Source organism: Tiliqua scincoides, chromosome 5 (genome assembly GCF_035046505.1).
Source record: "Tiliqua scincoides isolate rTilSci1 chromosome 5, rTilSci1.hap2, whole genome shotgun sequence".
Taxonomy (NCBI): Eukaryota; Metazoa; Chordata; class Lepidosauria; order Squamata; family Scincidae; genus Tiliqua; species Tiliqua scincoides.
The window spans coordinates 41248021-41267384 of NC_089825.1; the positions used below are offsets into that span (position 1 = coordinate 41248021).

Consider the following 19364-nt stretch of genomic DNA (forward strand, 5'->3'; position numbering starts at 1 on the left):
CATTTTGCTGCCCATTCTGCCAGTCTGGAGAGATACTTCTGGAGCTCCTCACAATCACTTCTGGTCTTCACCACTCGGAAAAGTTTGGTGTCGTCTGCAAACTTAGCCACTTCACTGCTCAACCCTGTCTCCAGGTCATTTATGAAGAGGTTGAAAAGCACCAGTCCCAGGACAGATCCTTGGGGCACACCGCTTTTCACCTCTCTCCATTGTGAAAATTGCCCATTGACACCCACTCTCTGCTTCCTGGCCTCCAACCAGTTCTCAATCCATGAGAGGACCTGTCCTCTAATTCCCTGACTGTGGAGTTTTTTTAGTAGCCTTTGGTGAGGGACCGTGTCAAACACCTTCTGAAAGTCCAGATATATAATGACCACGGGTTCTCCCGCACCCACATGCCTATTGACCTTTTCAAAGAATTCTATAAGGTTCATGAGGCAAGACTTACCCTTACAGAAGCCATGCTGACTCTCCCTCAGCAAGGTCTGTTCATCTATGTGTTTTGAGATCCTATCTTTGATGAGGTATTCCACCATCTTACCCGGTATGGATGTTAGGCTGACCGACCTATAGTTTCCCAGGTCCCCCCTCTTTCCCTTTTTAAAAATAGGCGTGACATTTGCTATCCTCCAATCTTCTGGCACCATGGCCGTTTTGAGGGACAAGTTTCATACCTTAGTCAAGAGATCTGCACCTTTATTCTTCAATTCCTTAATAACTCTTGGGTGGATGCCATCAGGGCCCGGTGACTTATTGATGTTTAATTTATCAATGAGGTCTGAAACATCTTCTCTTTTAACCTCTATCTGACTTAACTCCTCGGTCAGGAGGGGCCGTTCGGGCAGCAGTATCTGCCCGAGGTCTTCTGCCGTGAAGACAGATGCAAAGAACTCATTTAATTTCTCTGCCATCTCTAAGTCTCCTTTTATCTCCCCTTTCCCTCCCTCACCATCCAGAGGGCCAACTGCTTCTCTGGCGGGTTTCCTGCTTCTAACATATTTGAAGAAGCTTTTATTATTCCCCTTAATGTTGCTGGCCATGCGTTCCTCATAGTCTCGCTTGGCCTCCCGTATCACCTTCTTACATTTCTTTTGCCACAGTTTATGTTCCTTTTTATTCTCCTCATTAGGGCAAGACTTCCATTTACGGAAGGAAGCTTCCTTGCCCTTCACAGCCTCTCTAACTTGGCTGGTTAGCCATGCGGGCACTCTCCTGGATTTAGTGGAACCCTTCTTTCTTTGCGGTATACACCTCTGCTGGGCCTCTATTACTGTTGTTTTAAGCAGCCTCCATGCACTCTGGAGAGATTGGACTCTTTTTACCCTCCCTTTCAACCTCCTTCTAACCAGCCTCCTCATTTGGGGGAAGTCTGCCCGTCAGAAGTCAAGGGTTTTTGTTAGAGATTTGCCTGGTATTCTTCCCCCAACGTGCATGTCAAAACGGATGGCAGCATGATCACTGTTCCCCAATGGCTCAGTAACGTTTACATCTCTAACCAGGTCCTGCATACCGCACAATATTAAATCCAGAGTCACCTGTCCTCTGGTGGGCTCCGTGACTAGCTGATCTAAGCCACAGTCATTTAGCACGTCAAGAAATCCGGTTTCCTTATCGTGACCAGAACACAAATTGACCCAGTTAATATGAGGATAATTGAAGTCCCCCATGATTACAACCCTGTCCCTCCTTGTCACCTCCCTGATCTGTTCCCGAACCGGATGCCCCTCGGCTCCTGTCGGCCTTCCCCCAGGGATCAGTTTAAAAGCTGCTCTGCCACCTTTTTAATGTTATGCGCCAGCAGTCTGGTTCCATTCTGGTTCAAGTGGAGCCCGTCCCTCTTGTACAGGCCCCGCTTGTCCCAAAACGTTCCCCAGTGCCTAACGAATCTAAACCCCTCCTCCCTACACCACCGTCTCATCCACGCATTGAGACCCCTGATCTCTGCCTGCCTAGCTGGCCCTGCACGTGGAACAGGTAGCACTTCAGAGAACGCTACCTTTGAGGTCCTGGCTTTCAGCTTCCTGCCTAAAAGCCTAAATTTGGCCTCCAGGACCTCCCAGCTACACTTGCCCACGTCGTTGGTGCCGACATGCACCACAGCCACTACCTCTCCCCCAGCACTGTCTACTAGCCTATCCAGACGAGAAGTGATGTCCGCAACCTTCGCACCAGGCAGGCAAGTCACCATGCGGTCCTCACATCCATCGCAAACCCCCTCTCTATGTTTCTAATAATCGAATCCCCCACTACAAGAAGCCCCCGACCCCCCTCCCGCCGAGGAGTATCCCGAGTGCGTTCGGATACGGGCCCATCCCCTGGAGAAGGGGTCCTCCCTAGGGGATTGTTTCCCTCCTCACCAGGATGACGTCCTCCAGTCCCGAGACTTCCCACCCGGGCAGCCGAGGAGCTGCACGCCTGAGGTTGGGACGAAGCCTGATCGTCCCCGGAAGTCTCCCCACGGTCCTCCTCTGCCTGCCTGCGCTTCTCCAGGTCGGCCACCAAGGCTTCAAGGGAGCGGACGCATTCCCTGAGACCCTGGAGCTCCTTGCACCGAGGACACACCCATGACTTATGCCCCAGAGGCATATAATCATACATGTGGCACTCAATGCAGAACACTGGATAGCCCCCTCCCTGCTGCTGGCTGCCTGACTGCATAGCATTTTTGTTGTTTTATTTAAGGGTACTTTTATAAACCCTACACTGGTTAGCAGCCCTTTTCTCAAGGGAAAAGGAAGAGCAGTGTATGGGGCCCTGGCCTCCTCGCCCTGCTGCTGAACTCGCCCAGATGCTAAACTCTCAGTTTACCTGGCACTTGGTTCCCAGAGACCACACGCGTCTGGAGAGAGCCTCACGCGATGCAGGCCTAGCTTTATGCTCCTGGCTGGCTCCTCCTCCCTCCTTCCTTCCTGATTGAAAGGAGGGCTGGTCTTCCCAGGTGAGTTTACAAAAGCTCAGGAAGACGAAAGGCTGCTGATGGGTGTAACCTACTCTGCAGGCTCCTGAATGGGAATTGCCCCTTACTAGGTTCTTTCCCTCCTAGTTCTGTTCTCTTAGGCTGGACTGTTTTGTAACCTCAAGCTAGTTTTTATTTGAGTTTTTAATTATTTATTGCTGTCTAGATCCTGTGTCCCAATTTACTGAACTGTTTAGGCTATGTTCTAACTTAGATTAAGTTTAACTTGAGTTGAGTGTAGGGTTAATTTAAAACAAAGTAGAAAAACCTGCTTTCCACTTTATCCTTCTCCCTTCCTTCGATTAGGTGCTACTTTAGGGCAGCTAACTTTCAACTTTGATTTAAGTGCCTGACCCTTAGGCTCTTACTCACGAGTAGGACTCTGCTCCTGCTCAGAGTAGACCTACGTACCTCCCTTAGGTGCTAACTTTCAATTTTGCTTTAAGGTTGATTTAAAGTTAAAGTTAAGGTTAGAAGACAGGGAGTTAGAAAGACAAAGACTTAGAAAGAGTACACTTACCCTCTCGTCGTCTTCCTCCTCTCCTTCTCCAAAACTCACTTGCCTTCTCCTCGCCCAGATGCTAAACTCTCAGTTTACCTGGCACTTGGGGTCCCAGAGGCACTTAGGGTTCCCAGAGGCCACACGCATCTGGAGAGCAGTGAAGTGGCTAAATTTGCAGACGACACCAAACTTTTCCGAGTGGTGAAGACCAGAAGTGATTGTGAGGAGCTCCAGAAGTATCTCTCCAGACTGGCAGAATGGGCAGCAAAATGGCAGATGCGCTTCAATGTCAGTAAGAGTAAAGTCATGCACATTGGGGCAAAAAATCAAAACTTCAGATATAGGCTGATGGGTTCTGAGCTGTCTGTGACAGATCAGGAGAGAGATCTTGGGGTGGTGGTGGACAGGTCGATGAAAGTGTCGACCCAATGTGCAGCAGCAGTGAAGAAGGCCAATTCTATGCTTGGGATCATTAGGAAGGGTATTGAGAACAAAACGGCTAATATTATAATGCCGTTGTACAAATCGATGGTAAGGCCACACCTGGAGTATTGTGTCCAGTTCTGGTCGCCGCATCTCAAAAAAGACATAGTGGAAATGGAAAAGGTGCAAAAGAGAGCGACTAAGATGATTACGGGGCTGGGGCACCTTCCTTATGAGGAAAGGCTACGGCGTTTGGGCCTCTTCAGCCTAGAAAAGAGACGCCTGAGGGGGGACATGATTGAGACATACAAAATTATGCAGGGGATGGACAGAGTGGATAGGGAGATGCTCTTTACACTCTCACATAACACCAGAACCAGGGGACATCCACTAAAATTGAGTGTTGGGAGAGTTATAACAGACAAAAGAAAATATTTCTTTATTCAACATGTGGTCGGTCTGTGGAACTCCTTGCCACAGGATGTGGTGATGGCGTCTGGCCTGGACGCCTTTAAAATGGGATTGGACAAGTTTCTGGAGGAAAAATCCATTATGGGTTACAAGCCATGATGTGTATGTGCAACCTCCTGATTTTAGAAATGGGTTAAGTCAGAATGCCAGATGCAGGGGAGAGCACCAGGATGAGGTCTCTTGTTATCTGGTGTGCTCCCTGGGGCATTTGGTGGGCCGCTGTGAGATACAGGAAGCTGGACTAGATGGGCCTATGGCCTGATCCAGTGGGGCATGTTCTTATGATGCCCAGGTGTTGATGGTGGCCAGGAGTACCATTGCCCAGCTTCAGTTGGTGCACCAGCAGTGGCCGTACCTGTCTTAGTTAGATCTGACCACGGTAGCCCATGCCATGGTGACATCAAGATTAGATTATTGTAATGCTCTCTATGTGGGGCTGTCCTTGAAGACAGTCTGGAAGTTACAGCTAGTACAACATACTGCGGCTCATGTGGTTGCTGGAGATGGGCAATTTGACTGCTCTGGCGGCTGCACTGGCTGCAGGTTCATTTCTGAGCCCAATTCAAGGCACTGGTTTTGACCTTTAAAGCCCTAAACGGCTTGGGATCAGCATACTTGAGAGACCACCTTCTTCCCTACAATCTAGTCCATTCTCTTAGGTCATTGGAGGGGACCCTGTTGATTGTGCCACCATCAAGAGAAGTCAGGGGGATGGCAGCCAGAAACATGGCCTTCCTCGGTGGTGGCACCTGTGCTATGGAATTCCTTCCTCTTTGAGCTTCTTTTTTATTATCCTTCCAGCAAGGCCTGAAGACGTTTTTATTTAGGAAAGACTTTGAGGCCCTATAATGGCTGCTTTCAGGAATTAATTTAATGTTTTTTTATTAATGCTTTTTATTGTTGGCCATTTTCTTTTTATCTGCCTGATTTTATTGTCTATTTTATAGTTTTATATAATTTTTATCTGTATTTTATGTATTGATTGTTGTTAGCCACTTCGGATGCCCTTTGGGGAGAAAGGTGGATTTCAAATCAAATCAAATAAATAGAGAGACATTTTCAAGGTAATGTAAACATGATAGCCAGTGGCAGGATTTGGCGTCAAGACCTACTGTTACAGCTTCTATTCCACAAGAGCACTTTATTAGAATAGTCAAAGAAGCGGATATGAATGCAATCCATATTGCTAATTCCTATAACTAAATTCTACAAGTCTTGCTGGAGAGAGAACTCACTCTACAAAAATGCATTCCTTCTACACCCTGGAAGCCTATGGGATCCAATCTGTAAATTTAAGTGGCCCCACCTTGTGAAAAAGAGACCATTTGCACATCCTTCCCAAGCTCTAAAAAGTATGGCAATGTGACATCAAACATTTTTACAAAACTGCCTAGACCTTGATAATGACCTCCACTAATGACCTCCACTAATCCAGCAAAGGCTATGCAAACAGTTTCTGTATTACACTTAAAAAGCAGCTCGTGTGTCATTGTCCAAACACAATGTCTTACTTGGGAGCAACTTGCCTGAAGGTAAAATGTTATTTTGCACAAGTGATACATGCATTTTTTTCCAGTAAATACACAACGGTACATCCTAGGCAGCTCTAGTACACAAGGATTTACTAATGTATTTAAACCTAAAATTGTAACTTCCTTCAAAACTTTTTTAAACAAACAGATACAATATATATCACTTTCAGGAAGTACAGTTTCCAGATATGTGAAAAAGCTACTGATCAATGTCTTGACATTTGCTTCAAGAAAATATGCATTGATTATAGATCTAAAAGAAATATACCACACTCCAATCTATTTGTCGAATACCACAGCAGTTTATAGCAAAAAGAACTGGAACCAAAGTCCACTAATAAAAAGTCTAATAATGGTTCAAATCATGTTTGATTATGGAGGCAAGGAAAGAAATGCTAACCAGAACATCCAAGAGAGCTAAGCAGAGCTTAGTTAAGGAGTTTGCGCACCCAAAGACTCCAAGGTCATTTTGCCTGATGCAAGCAACAAACAAACAAACAACACATCCTTGATAACATGGATGATCAATTTTCATATATGGAAAAAGTTCTCCTTATGGTGATTATGAAAATCTTACCAAAAACGAATGCTGTCTATGCTTGTAATCCTAACCACACTTACTAGGGAGTAAGTCCCACTGAACACAATGGGACTTACTTCCAAGTAAATATGCACAGAATTGTGCTGAACATCTGTCAAGCAAGAGGTGACAATCCATGCAAAATCTAAAAAGTCTTTTCTAAAGAATAAATTTTAAAATTTTAAAAAACGATCTGAACCAAATTGTCAAGCCGGGCTTTTTAGTTCTGCAGCAAAACAGAATCAGCTTCTGGCCCATCTGGTGCATAGCCTGTCCCCTCCTCTCTCTTCCTAGGGTGCTTGTGCATGGAATAACTGAACAAGGCCATATTCTACCTGAGTCCAAAAATGGTGAATCTTTGCCAAATCCATCTGAAGCAAACCATAAAGTTGCAACAATTGATGGTTACGAACATGAACCAACAGTAACCTTGGGTTCACAGACTCCCCCTCCTTTTTACACATAACGGTAGGAGATTTAAAGCTTCTTCTTATGATTTTTTTTAACAAATCACAGCTTCCCACGACATCCAAATCTGAGAACTCTGGTTTGTTCAAACCTCGGTTTCCTGTATCTGAACGTAACAAAAAACGGCAGCTTGCTACAATCAGACTTTAACATCTCTTAACCTGGTGTGCGAGAGGAGTGAGAGAAGAATACACAGGATCACAGTTCATGTTCATAAAAAACAAGCTATGACTTGCTGTCACATCTGAACTGGCCCGATGTCTCTTTGAGCTGTACATAACTATACCAGCAACATCATATATAAATCAGACTGGAATGAAACCTTTTCCCACTGGCTTTAGAATGGTTTGGGCATATATAACTTGTCATAGATACAGCTGTCTAAAGAGTTGGGAAATTATTTAAAAGGTTTTATTTTCCAGATTTCAGTATTCTCAAGTGTACTGAGAGTAAAGCTGTGTTTCACTTCAAATTATCTCTTTAAATTAATGTTACTCAGCAGATACCAGCATGCTACATCATACGAATACAGAAATAAAGAAAGATAGATCTTCCATTTACCGTTTGCCAATGCATCTGTGGTCAAGTTGCAATTAGATTTCAACAACTTGCCATAGTAAGTAAAATATTGCACCTTCAGATGTTCAAATTATTTCCTATCACCACTGAATGAAAAAAGGTAGGATACAAACAGCTGTAACTGTAGGCTCATTTTGTTCCGAGTGAATTCCACTGAGCAGAAGTAGTATCTATGGACAGGCATGCATGCCATCAGGCTACACATCTTATAACAATCTGAAGCCCCTGTTTAAAAGCAGTACAAAGAAACTCATGCATGCAAACCAGTTACATATCTTTATTTGTAACACACTTCCCACACTTTCTTTGAAAAATTTAGGGCAGTTTATATGGACTCTCAGGTAATCCTCCATCCACGCACTAAGCAGGATGAACCCTCCTTATTTTCAAAATGTGACTATATGTGCCCAATGAATACATTTGCACAGAGAGCAATGAAAACAAACTACAGCCATAGTTTCTAACCCACTGAAAAACAGTGATTAATTCCTATGTATTAGCCACAAGATGAAAATAAGTAAAGCTCATCAAGCCTGTACTAAATTTATGCACTTCCTACAAATCTATGTTTTGTCTACAATTTCTAAGACCACAAGAAAGGAAGAATATTTTATAAAAGAACATACATCTTCATTTTTTACTCTTCACAAATGAATTTAACAGAATTTGTTTAGTTAAACTTCAGCAAGTTTATTTTTAATTCTTGTCATAGGTAAAGTGTTCTTAGAAGCAAGACCCATCAATTCCAAAGGGTTTCACCGCCAGATGTACTTAAAACCGCAACCTTAAAATTATATAAAACTAAGCAGCCAACATGCCCAGCCTAAATACAATTAAATGAATTAAGGAACACTGTTCAGCTATGAGTAATAACAGAGCTAGAACAGAAGCTAAGAAACAGAAAAGCAAACCAGGAATTCCTCAGCTGAGTAGGGCTACAACCTTATACAAGGTTACCTGGGCGTATGTCCCACAGACCTTGATGGGATTTCCTGTTTAGGTTTGAGCTATAAGTGACCTTCAGCCCAACAGCTCTTAACCTCAACCACAATATATGGACCACAATAGCAATCTACTTTGCAGGACTGCTATAGGGATTGTCGAAAAACTATGTTGTATTACAATATTTTACACAATATTGTAATATTGCGAACTGCTTTGAATATGCTAATATCAAGTCTGGCGCAAACAACAATACTTTAAGAACAAAAGAAAAAAAACTAATGAGGCACTGGTGAAATTGGCAATGCTTTCACCAACCCATTTACTTCCACTGGGGACTAGAAAGCAGGGATGGCAAAGGAAATGACCATGCAACAGATATGTACTGTCATTCAGGTAAAGAAAGTATTTTGTGCCTATACTATTGACCAGAGAGATGCTTCCTTAAAAAGGGGAGGAGAGTCATTCACAAATGCGTACAGCTATGAAAAAAGGTAGGTGAAAACCAAACACACACACTTCAGACAGAGTATATCTGTTCACAAGTGGAAAAAAAAAAGCACAGGGATGTTAAAGTGTGACTGAAGATGAAAGACTTAAAGGGAGGAAGATAGATTGCAATCTACTTCAAAACCTGATACTAGCAAATTTTAAAATTGCATTTCTCCTTTTCACATCTGTACAGACTAACAGTGAGAATCTCAAAAGCTTTTTAAAGTGGTACAAGTTAAATCATTCTCACACAGTATACAAATGCTAAGCATTATTACAGGTTTGGATTAGTTCTAGTAGTTTCAGATTTGCTTTCATAGATGTTTAGAACACATCATCCATTCACCCAGAACGCTGAAGAGACTCTTTACTTTCATAAATTGACATTTTAAACTAGTTTGGTTTACATAAGGCACATGCAAATCCAGAGGTAGCTTTGACAAAGTCAAGAGTCTTCTAAACACTGTGATACATGTACTCAATTAAAGTAGTTAGAATAAAGTCATTCAAAGATTAGAAGGAGAAAAACACAAAAGTAAAATACCAGGTTGGTATGTTATTTCAGTGCAAAGTCTTCCACAGCCTAAAATACCTAAATAGTTGGGCTGTTTAAAAAAAAGGGGGGGGAGCTTTAGCACATTTCGAGAGGAGATGAAGCGGTCAAGCAAATTTGCATTTTTGGCAAAAAGATTCCAGCAGCATCAGACTGTAGAAACCTCAGATCAATGTTGCCTGTAGTGTTTTATTATTTATTGCATGTTATGCTAAGTACCTGTGAAAGGGGACATTCCTTGGCCAATGAACTCTGGTTCATATCCTTCAGTAAGTCCTTCAGAGCATTTCTTACTGTTGTGTGAGACCATTGTTCAGGAGGCAAGTCTTCTAGTTTAGGGCAACTATTTGAGACATAGATTAGAAAAGGGATTATTACAAGATTGCATTCTGCTGCAGAACATTCCTTTAAGACAGACAGATTTCATTTTGCGCATCAAGCAGATGCATCTGGAGATTGCTCTCAGTCTCCTGATTGTTCCGATTAGTTAATTACTTTATACAACACATCTGCTGTATTGATGCATGAATTATACATCAGCTGCATGTGGCGACTATTTTTTCATGTTACTTCTACCTTCCTGCTCTGATGCGCTTGGTAAAACAATTTAAGGTGTAATGCCTTCTCACGACTGATCATGAAAAGAATTAATATATTAGCTTTCCCCCCTCTTTCAGTTACAGTGAAATTTTAAAACCTAGGCTTGCAACAATAAGAGAGAGTAAGTCATTCTTTTTCAAAATGCACACAGATGGTGCTGTTCATGATATGCAAAAATATTTTTCTCTTAAGTAAACTTTATGTTAAATGCCTTCTTGTAATGCATCATTTAATTGACTAAAATGCAATATACTTTTAATGAGATACCGAAAGAAAAGCTGTGAATCGGAGCTATGCGAATATAAGGTTCCTACAGTATTGTGGGCTTATTCCTGAAAAACAGCAGGAACAAAAGAACACAGGTATGATTTTGTGAACTGTATGCTTAACTCAGCAGCAATGAAATATCTGTAATATTAAGTTCTTATTGTTACTGAATACCAAGCACCCTGCATGGCATACCTGTGCAATTGGATTTTCAGTGTGACCACATGATAAACATCTTGCAGCATGTCAGCTACTGTTGCATCAGGTGCATCTGTCACGTAGGAGAGGGGAACTGGGTTCCATTTCCCAACCTGGATTAGCCCTATAGAAAAATGACAAGGGAAGCAGTTTTACTCTTGAAGCCAATGATGTTAAAGAAACAGGTAAAAGAATCCTAATGGTTATATGAATTATAATTTCTCAAAACATAAATACATTTATTTTTTTAATTGATCAACTGACTGCAAGTTTGCTTTTGTACGACACTGGCTGAAATACCAAAGGGTTTCCTGGTGAGAGTTACTATATTAACTAGTACAGGTAAGTTCGCAACCTACAGACTCAATTCTAGAAGGAAGTTGAGTTTCCCAATAGACTGTCTCCTGAAATGTGCTTTATGCTGCCTTATAGTGCAACTAAGTGGAGAAGATTACTAATTTTTTCAGTTAAAAATAAAGCCATATAATTTTACAGTTCATACAAACAAAATATAAGCTAAGAAAAAAACATTTAAGTAAAATTTGAAAGGTATGTTTTACTATCTTGCCGGGGCAAAAAACAACAACACAAAAACACACTAACGCACCATTCCTTAAAACAAAGAATTGCCTGGCCTGGTCTGTCATAACACCGCGCCCCCTGTGCCGGTAAAAGTAAACAAATTGTTTTACAATTTATCAAGACGTATTTACCTTTCGCTTGGGCAGCAGAGCTATGAGAATATCCAAGTGATAGCAATGCCATTTCAATCAGCTGGTTGAACAGCATGTCCTTCCTTACCAAAACAAATTCTGCATGCTCTTCCTTGCAATCATACTCAATGGAGTTTTCATAATGTTCCACTACGCAGAAAACTGGAAGCATGGTTCCTGTAATATAATAATATTAAGAGATTACACTTTGTGCAAGTACTTACTTGTACCTTTTGAATGAGCATTTTTAAAGAAATGCTACACAGTTGAAATCCTACCCACAGGTACAGCCAGGTATAGATAGGATACATCATACTCACACACTTAATAAAAGATTATACATAGGTGTAAGATATAGCTCTTCCACAGCAATGCTACGCGTGTCTACTCAGAAGTAAGCCCCACTGAGTACACTGCCAGTTAGTGTTATAGGATTGCATTCTTTGTCTGCTTGAGACTCCAGTACCTGCTTAGAGAAATAATAAGTTTGGTTGCAGAGAAATAACGTTGGTTGTCCTTATCCGATCTGATTTGATGTGAAAGCCTGCAGTGTGACTACTTAAATACATACTGCAGAAGCCTTCAGAGTAAGCCATTGCAATGCCATCTACATAATTCTGTTTACAATAAAACTTCCTTAGTAGTGCCAAAAATACTGAATTACTAATTGTTACAAAATTTCACCTTTGCCTGGCTGTTCTTCAAATTTCACATTAACAAAACTGTGTAGGAAAACCAAATCCAACCTAATGCTAATTGATTTTATTGTCTGGGGGGAAAAAAGCAGGACACACTCAAGCAACAAACAACAACAAAACACACACAACATGCTAATTATTTCACATTTACAATATCCCAAATTATTACTGTTACAGCATATGTACTTTGGGTATCTTACACTTATTAAAAACAAACACTATGCAATACAGATATGCCCACAACTAACAGGATTTAATTTGAACTTCAAGGCACTGTTCCTTTCGACACTGGTAAGGTCTCACTGTAGTCAAAATGAACAATAGATTTATAAATCATACATATTTGTTTGATCTCAATGGAATGATAGTAGTGTCAGGTCTTTAAACATCTGAATATTTGTGAGTCTTAGAAAGCAAAAGTCCACACACAATACTGTTTTAATTTGAGCTAGATATAACAGATGAATTGACTAGTATGCTTGCAGTACCATTCAAGCAACACTTGCTATAGGGAGCATCTGTTCTAGACCCAAATGGAAGGAAAGCTACATGTAGCTATAACACCTACAATAATCCACAGCTAACAAGTGAACTCTCTCTTCAGTGATGCAGATTAGGCCCCTGACTGATAGGAAATGAAAGGGTTAAAACAGCTGCTTTCCAGGAGCTGTTTCATGGCATGCTGCCAGAAGGGCACAATCTTTAGCATAAATGATAGCAAAGGTTACTTTAACAGGGCACCTAGGATCGCCAATTAGTCCTACAACATTAATGCTTCTGTAAGCACTGCCCTCTACATTTACAGAAGTCATCTAATCCTGTAAAGGTATATAATGATACTGCACTTATAAAAGTGATTTATTGATGACTTCGAGGTAACTTGCATTACAATGCCCTTGTTAATTTTGTACTTTTATATAGAGCAGAAGATTACAACAAAAAGGCACCTTTCAACATTCGTGCATTTGAACTACATCTGCAGTGAGTTGCTCACCAGGGAGTCAGTCTCTGGCAAACCAACTCCTTCAGGCTTGCTTGGAAAGGTGTACAAACTCTCTCCAGTTTGCTGAATAGGCTCAGCATGAAACACAAACCTAAATGCTTGCCAATATTTTGCATCTCCTAGCGAGATGTATCAGGAAGAAGGAAAAAAAAAAAAAAGGCCAGAGCAAGAATATCATATTGTAAACTGCCAGCTTCTTTCTTGATATTGACATGTAGAAAACACTGTAGAAACCAAAAAATATACAAAAATACACAGGTTTTGTCCAAGCTCTGACAGTACTTTTTCAGTTACCACTAGCAAAACATAACAAGGCACAGAAAAACAAAATCCTGGATTCACTGTGGCCTGACTGCAAAATCTACACAAGTTTCACATTTTAGAAATACCATGACATATGTAGTTACTCTTTTCTTTCCGTCTACTGACTACAAAACAAGAAATGGCATTACAGTACTATTAGAACAAACAAACAAAAAAGCCCATTTCCCAACTAAGACACCCACACCATAGCCCCACTAGGATAAGAATGTGATAATTATATTTTGTAGTGTAATGGAAAAGCACACTTTATTGTCATGTATTTCTGCAAATGGCCTGCAAGTTACTGTTAAACTCATTTTTCCTTCCTCACCTGTTTGACCAGTCTTTGATATCCACTGTAGCTACCAAAAAGGTATAATCTAACTACAGATGTTAAATCGCCACAGCCTGTCACAAGTGCCCTTCTATTAAATGTGAAAAATGTTAGACAGGAGACCACAATCTCGGCTAGCTGATCACTCTTGAAAGTACTTGGCAAGACCTCCAAGTGCAGCAACTTTATAACCTTCTAGTATTAAAGGGGAAAGCGCCGGTCAGTGCTCAATGCTAAAAATACAGCATGATTTAAACCTGAAGGCAGTGTTAGAGGTTTTGCTGAAGGTTTATGAGTCTATGTAAACAGCACGTCTGCCATAAGAAGCAGAGAAGTCTGTACAATCCTTGTCTAAAACTGTCCTGGCATTAAAGTTTGCTGTGCAAATATCACATAATACCAGAGACAGCTGAAATCTCCTATTTAGGAATTTATGGAACTTATATGTTTGCAGGCGTCAGAAAGTCTTTTTTATATAGCCCCAGTACTTCACAGTACAATATTAATGCACTCTGTTTAAAAAGCAGCAATAAATTATATTTTTAATGCCTTACACTGGCTTTCTTAAGATGCATACATTCTTGGCAAACAATCAATAAATAGGGTAATCATGAGCAGAGGCCAAAGAATTTGCTGAAGTGCTGTTTTTCCATTTTTAATAGATACAGATCTAACAATACGGACTGCTGTGTTTGTTCATTCTAAGATCAATATATTCTTTGTTTTCGCCAATCCATGGAAAAAAATAAATGATTGTATGATAAATCTTATGCATAAGAATGAAATGCCAGTGCCTTCTAACTCTGTGAATTTAATTGTCTTGGTTGAATTTTATACTGTGCTTAACAAATGTAAGGGAAAAAAAACCTGAATTATAAACATGTTGCAATTACACAGAGGAAAAGAGAATGCTAAAACAAATGCCAAATTATACACAGCATATTTGGATTTAACTTAACATGTCTACTGTACGTGAACCCAAAAGATCATGTATACTATTAATTTTATTTTAAAGCAACGTTAATACAAACATATCCACAGACATACACATACCACAGTTAGTCACTGGCTCTAAAAGCATCTTTTTTCTTGGGAGAATGTCTAATTACAGCAAACCAGTCACTGAACAATATGACACCCAAGTTGTTCATTGCTCAGTAATGAATTGTACTTAAGGAAACAAAGTGCGAAAAATGGTCATCATAAAGGAGTATCCACAGAAACATCGTTCCCCCCCCCCAATCCTTATATTACTTTCTAGAAGCCAACTAGCAAGTGCTCTAGAAATACTGTCAGCCTTCCAATTTTGGACCCTTGTCAATAACAGAAGTAGAAATCTGGCTGCTTCAAGAATCTATTATTCATTCAATTGCTCTAAAAGGCAGTTTTGCTCAATACCCCACACAGAATGAGTTTATTACATGAATTATCTTTGACTGGTGGTGGTAGTATGTGGTCTCAAGACAGATAAGCTGAAGATAAGATTTTTTTTTCTATTAAAAAGACTCCACCCTGCAAAGCAAGATGCTCCACCCAAGCAAGCAATTCAAATTTCCAAGAGCCATTTCCATTAGAGCCAAGGATGACATACTTGTAGAACAGAGATGTAATAGTGAAGTACAAATTAAGCAAAATCTTGAAAGTTATGTTTCTTTTTAACACCCAAACTGTATTATTAAAAAATTAACATTCCACATTCAGAATTATTGTGTTACCTTTTCTAGCATGTGTTTTCATCAGGTGTCCAGAGTGTTTTAAAGGCACTCCTTGCATTTTAGTTCCTGTACTTCCAAGTCTTCCTCTTCCTAATGGGCTCCCATTCTGCTCCAAGCGGGCAATTTTGGCTGGTGGACCCTTCGGATCGCTTACATTGTTAGACATTTCTGAATGTTCTTTCCCCTGAGTTGTCTCGTTCAAATGATCCATACTCAGTCCCGCCTCTAAAGATCACCTGCCATGATTTAAAAAAATATATATGTGTTGTACACGCGTGCGTAGTTTTATGTAGGCAGCTTTACACATGTACATAATACATCTGTATAGCATGTTCACATAATATTAGATGTCTCTTTAAGAAAAATACACTCCCAGGAAATTTGCTTCTTTGTCAAATTATCTGAAAATGTTAGTATTTTCTTAACCTTACTATATACACCGACCAATTTACATATGGGCGTTGTATCTCAGGAATGCAAAAGTAAGAATATTAGTTGTGACTGGTTAGTAGCATTCACACAGTAGTATACCCACTGCTGGAGATCTCAAAGTGTATGTTCTAAGATTACAATCTTGATACAAATTCCTTACTTCACAATAGTTTAATAAAGAGCTATCTTGTGTAGTCTACCTTCTGAGGAAATAAATGAAGACCAAACTTTAGCTAGGCATGCAACAGCTTTAGTAATTAGTAATATGATCTACAGCGTGTTTATATCTTAGACACAGAAAAAAAAATTGTCTGCCTTCTGCATTTTTTAAGAAGTAGTTCAACTTATTTTGTACAGTATTTCCACATTACAAATGTTAATCAGAATCAATCATAAAGATGGAGTTATGGCTTTTCCTATGTTAAATAGCAGACTACAAAACATTAGGTCAATTATGTCATCTTATAAACGTCATATGCAGGAAAACATGGAAGCCTCTTTAGACAATCACAACTTTCGTGATTAAAAAAAAAAACTTTCAGCACCTAAGAATCTTTGTGATGCATTTTAAAATGCTGTCATAGGTATGAAATCAGAGAATAACTTCAGCTATAACTTCTATCCAAAATTGTAAGACACTTCCCAAAATTTAAAATCTTGCCATCATGAATGGTAAATTTGACAAAAATTATTCATCATGCTATGACAAACACAGTACACATTACTGAGAATCACTAAGGGCTGTAAATAAAAACAGGAAGTTGACTTTGGAAAAATGACTGCTTGAACTTTTGTTCTGGATGGATACTTACTTTCTAACAGGGTCACTGGTACCCTTTTTGACTGGGATTGAACTACATTGCCTGCTCTGTTATACAGTATATGCAATATGATGAGTAAAAACAGGTGACCAATCATTTAGTACTTACATTATTGAACATTAACATATAAACATGGCAGGAAGGGCGATAGTATAGAAAGAAAAAACATTAATCTAATAACATCCACTTTTAAAGGCACAATCAATTTACATTTTTTCAGCTCTCATGAAGTCTTCATTTTGGTGGAGATGCTGTATATTCCCATTGTAATTTGTTTCTTGTTTAATCATAGACTGCTTTGTCTTTCATAACAACTGCATTAATCTGAAGGTTTAGAAGCAACCTTAAGAATGCCAGCTGAATAACTATAAAGTTTAGAATATAATGGTAATTTATCCTTACACTCTAGGGTGACATGCTGAGAACCAAAGGTTTACCGTTGATTGTGGTCCCATCTGTTTTTGGTTATGAGTCTCATTAACAATAAATATGCCTACTTTAATCACTTTTTTTAATCAAGATTATCCTTTTTCATTACATTAACTGCTGTTTAACCCAAAACTGCACTTCTCAATTACTAACATCCTATAGCATTTGGTTGTGCTTCACCAGAACACTTTGTCTGACACACTAATTCTTTCCCCCCCACTCCCCAGCACAATTTGTGAATGATCTCAAAATGCATTAAATAGAAAAATCCCTGTTCTAGTGTACAACTTAACACATACCTGCTCAAGATTTTGCCTAGAAAGGAGTAACTGTCACATGCCAGGTCCACAATGCATCATGCCCAGCAAACAAAAATGGTAAGATTGCAAATCATTTTATGTATTTTGACTAAAAACGCTGAATAGTTGTTCTAAATTGGACACAGAATGCCCACTCCCCTTATACATTCTTTAACTCAGTAATCTTATAAAGAGGTTTACACTGCAACACAAAATTATGTAAACTCTATGCCCAAGGCTAAAGTTCATCAAAACCTCCATCTAAAATAGTGATGAGCAACCATCAGTATCATCTGCCTGTGATAGCCCCATGAAGTTAACTATTATCCCTGGACATGACAGGGCCAAATGTTTCTGCTAGTTCCATGCTAAGCATTTGTTCCACCTACAAGTTTTCAGCATAAACATTAGTTTTAAGGTTCAGCGTCATCAATGAGGCACTGAACTTAGGAAGAGGACAAGCTAAGGTTTTTCTGAATGGAATTCAGTGGTCAGAACTCTGCTTCTGCAAGCAGAATTAAGCATTGCATTTTATCTCCAACACTTAGAGTTAGCCCCCTCCCCTTTCTTCTCTTTCCCCTCCTCCTCTCTCCAGATAAAACCCCTTAATCACATTTAAGAGAAGCTCTGTTCTTATCCATTCCATATGGCTGTCATAATCCAGGCCAAGCTTTCACTGTGACCTTTTAAAGAGACAAAGAAGCAAAACACTATCTAGAAACAGGAACACTGCAGTTTGAGTGAAATTTGATAAAAGACCTGAAACTCACCACTTCAAAACTTGACAGCATATAAACAGTAGAAACAAAGGAGACTTCCTTTGCAGCCTTGAAGAAGAAGCAGCTCAAGATTGATGTTTCTAAGTCCTTAAAAAAAAAATAAGGAAGACCGAAGGGTACTTCCCTCCCGAAATTCTATTCTGGGGAAGGGGAAAGACATGAACCAAACATTGCAGCCTTTGAGGGAGGCAACAAGAAAATAAAAGGAATAAGCCAATGTTTTGCAGAATATTGGGGTTCCAATAACGGAAAATGAGGAAGGCTGAAAATTTAATCAGACAAGTGTAACGTTGACAATAATAAAGTTTCTTTTTAAAAAAAGAAGGAAGAGATATCGAGTGATCAGTCAAGGGTTGTACTGATTTTAAAAAGAAGTGCAAATAAAAGAAATGAGGTCAGGAAAGGAAGTGAAGCAGCTTTTCTGCCCAATATTTTAGAAATTGAAAATAGACTGGGTTGGTCTCTGACAGTTATTTTCTAAGAAGACACAGCACACGGACACAAAAAAAATACAGTGAAAGACATGCCTGACTCCCCCCCTCCAAAAAAAAAAAAAAAACTAATCCCAAACTTTCAGCACAAAACCTCCAAATCTGCACCAAAAAAAAAAAAAAAGAACTGTAAGAAAAACATAAAAGAATAGGCAAAGTTGCAAGGAAAGGCACTCCAAGTCACACTTTCACTGTTGCCCTTGCAGCTCGTTTTTTAAAATAATAATAATAAAAATAATAATTCTGCAGGGAGCCTCTCCTGAGTCATTGACCCGGAGAGAGGCTGCGTTTGGGGGGAGGAGGGGGGAGCGGAAGGAAGGTAACCCACCAAAAGTACAAAAAAAAAAAAAAAAAACTACTTTACTTGGGGAAAGAGAATTGGGGAGGGGGGAGATCTACTTCTGAACAGTTGGGCGGAATGAAGGGTGGGGGGAGAGAGGAGAGAAATCGGGTTACCAAAAATGATAAAGGATAAGAATGAGCAAATCAGTCCTGGGAGCTTTCAGGTTCTTGCTGTCCCCTCGGCAGGCTAAGAGTGGGCTTTAGGCCGGTGTGGTGGTAGTGGCTGGATGTTACAGGGCTGAGTGGGAGAGTGTCCCCGGACGTGGCTGGCTTTGCTCGCTCGCTCCCGCTCCCCCCGCTCTGTCCCCATTAAATTATTAGTTGACTCATCACTCCTCGCTGCTGCCGCCGCCGTCCCTCGCTCTGCTGCTGCTCCTTCCTCTCTTCCTCTCCGCTATTGCTTGCTGCTGCCGCCGCTGCCGCTTCTTCCTCCTCCTCCTCC

General features: G+C 40.3%; 1 protein-coding gene across 6 annotated transcripts in view; it reads right to left on the minus strand.

Annotated features, from left to right (window-relative positions):
• SATB1 (SATB homeobox 1) overlaps positions 1-19364 on the minus strand; it is a 150214-nt gene that overhangs the window by 92294 nt on the left and 38556 nt on the right. For 4 of the 6 annotated variants that reach the window (XM_066627519.1, XM_066627518.1, XM_066627517.1 and 1 more), the window contains exons 1-5: positions 18081-18613; positions 15330-15565; positions 11277-11453; positions 10561-10687; positions 9718-9841 (exon numbers count right to left, since the gene is read on the minus strand). In XM_066627519.1, the coding sequence (XP_066483616.1) occupies positions 9718-9841; positions 10561-10687; positions 11277-11453; positions 15330-15540 (639 nt within the window). In that variant the 5' untranslated portion in view covers positions 15541-15565; positions 18081-18613. Of the gene's footprint in view, positions 1-9717; positions 9842-10560; positions 10688-11276; positions 11454-13611; positions 13654-15329; positions 15566-18080; positions 18614-19364 lie in introns of those variants that run through there. The other 2 variants (XM_066627516.1, XM_066627520.1) reach the window with 2 other exon arrangements.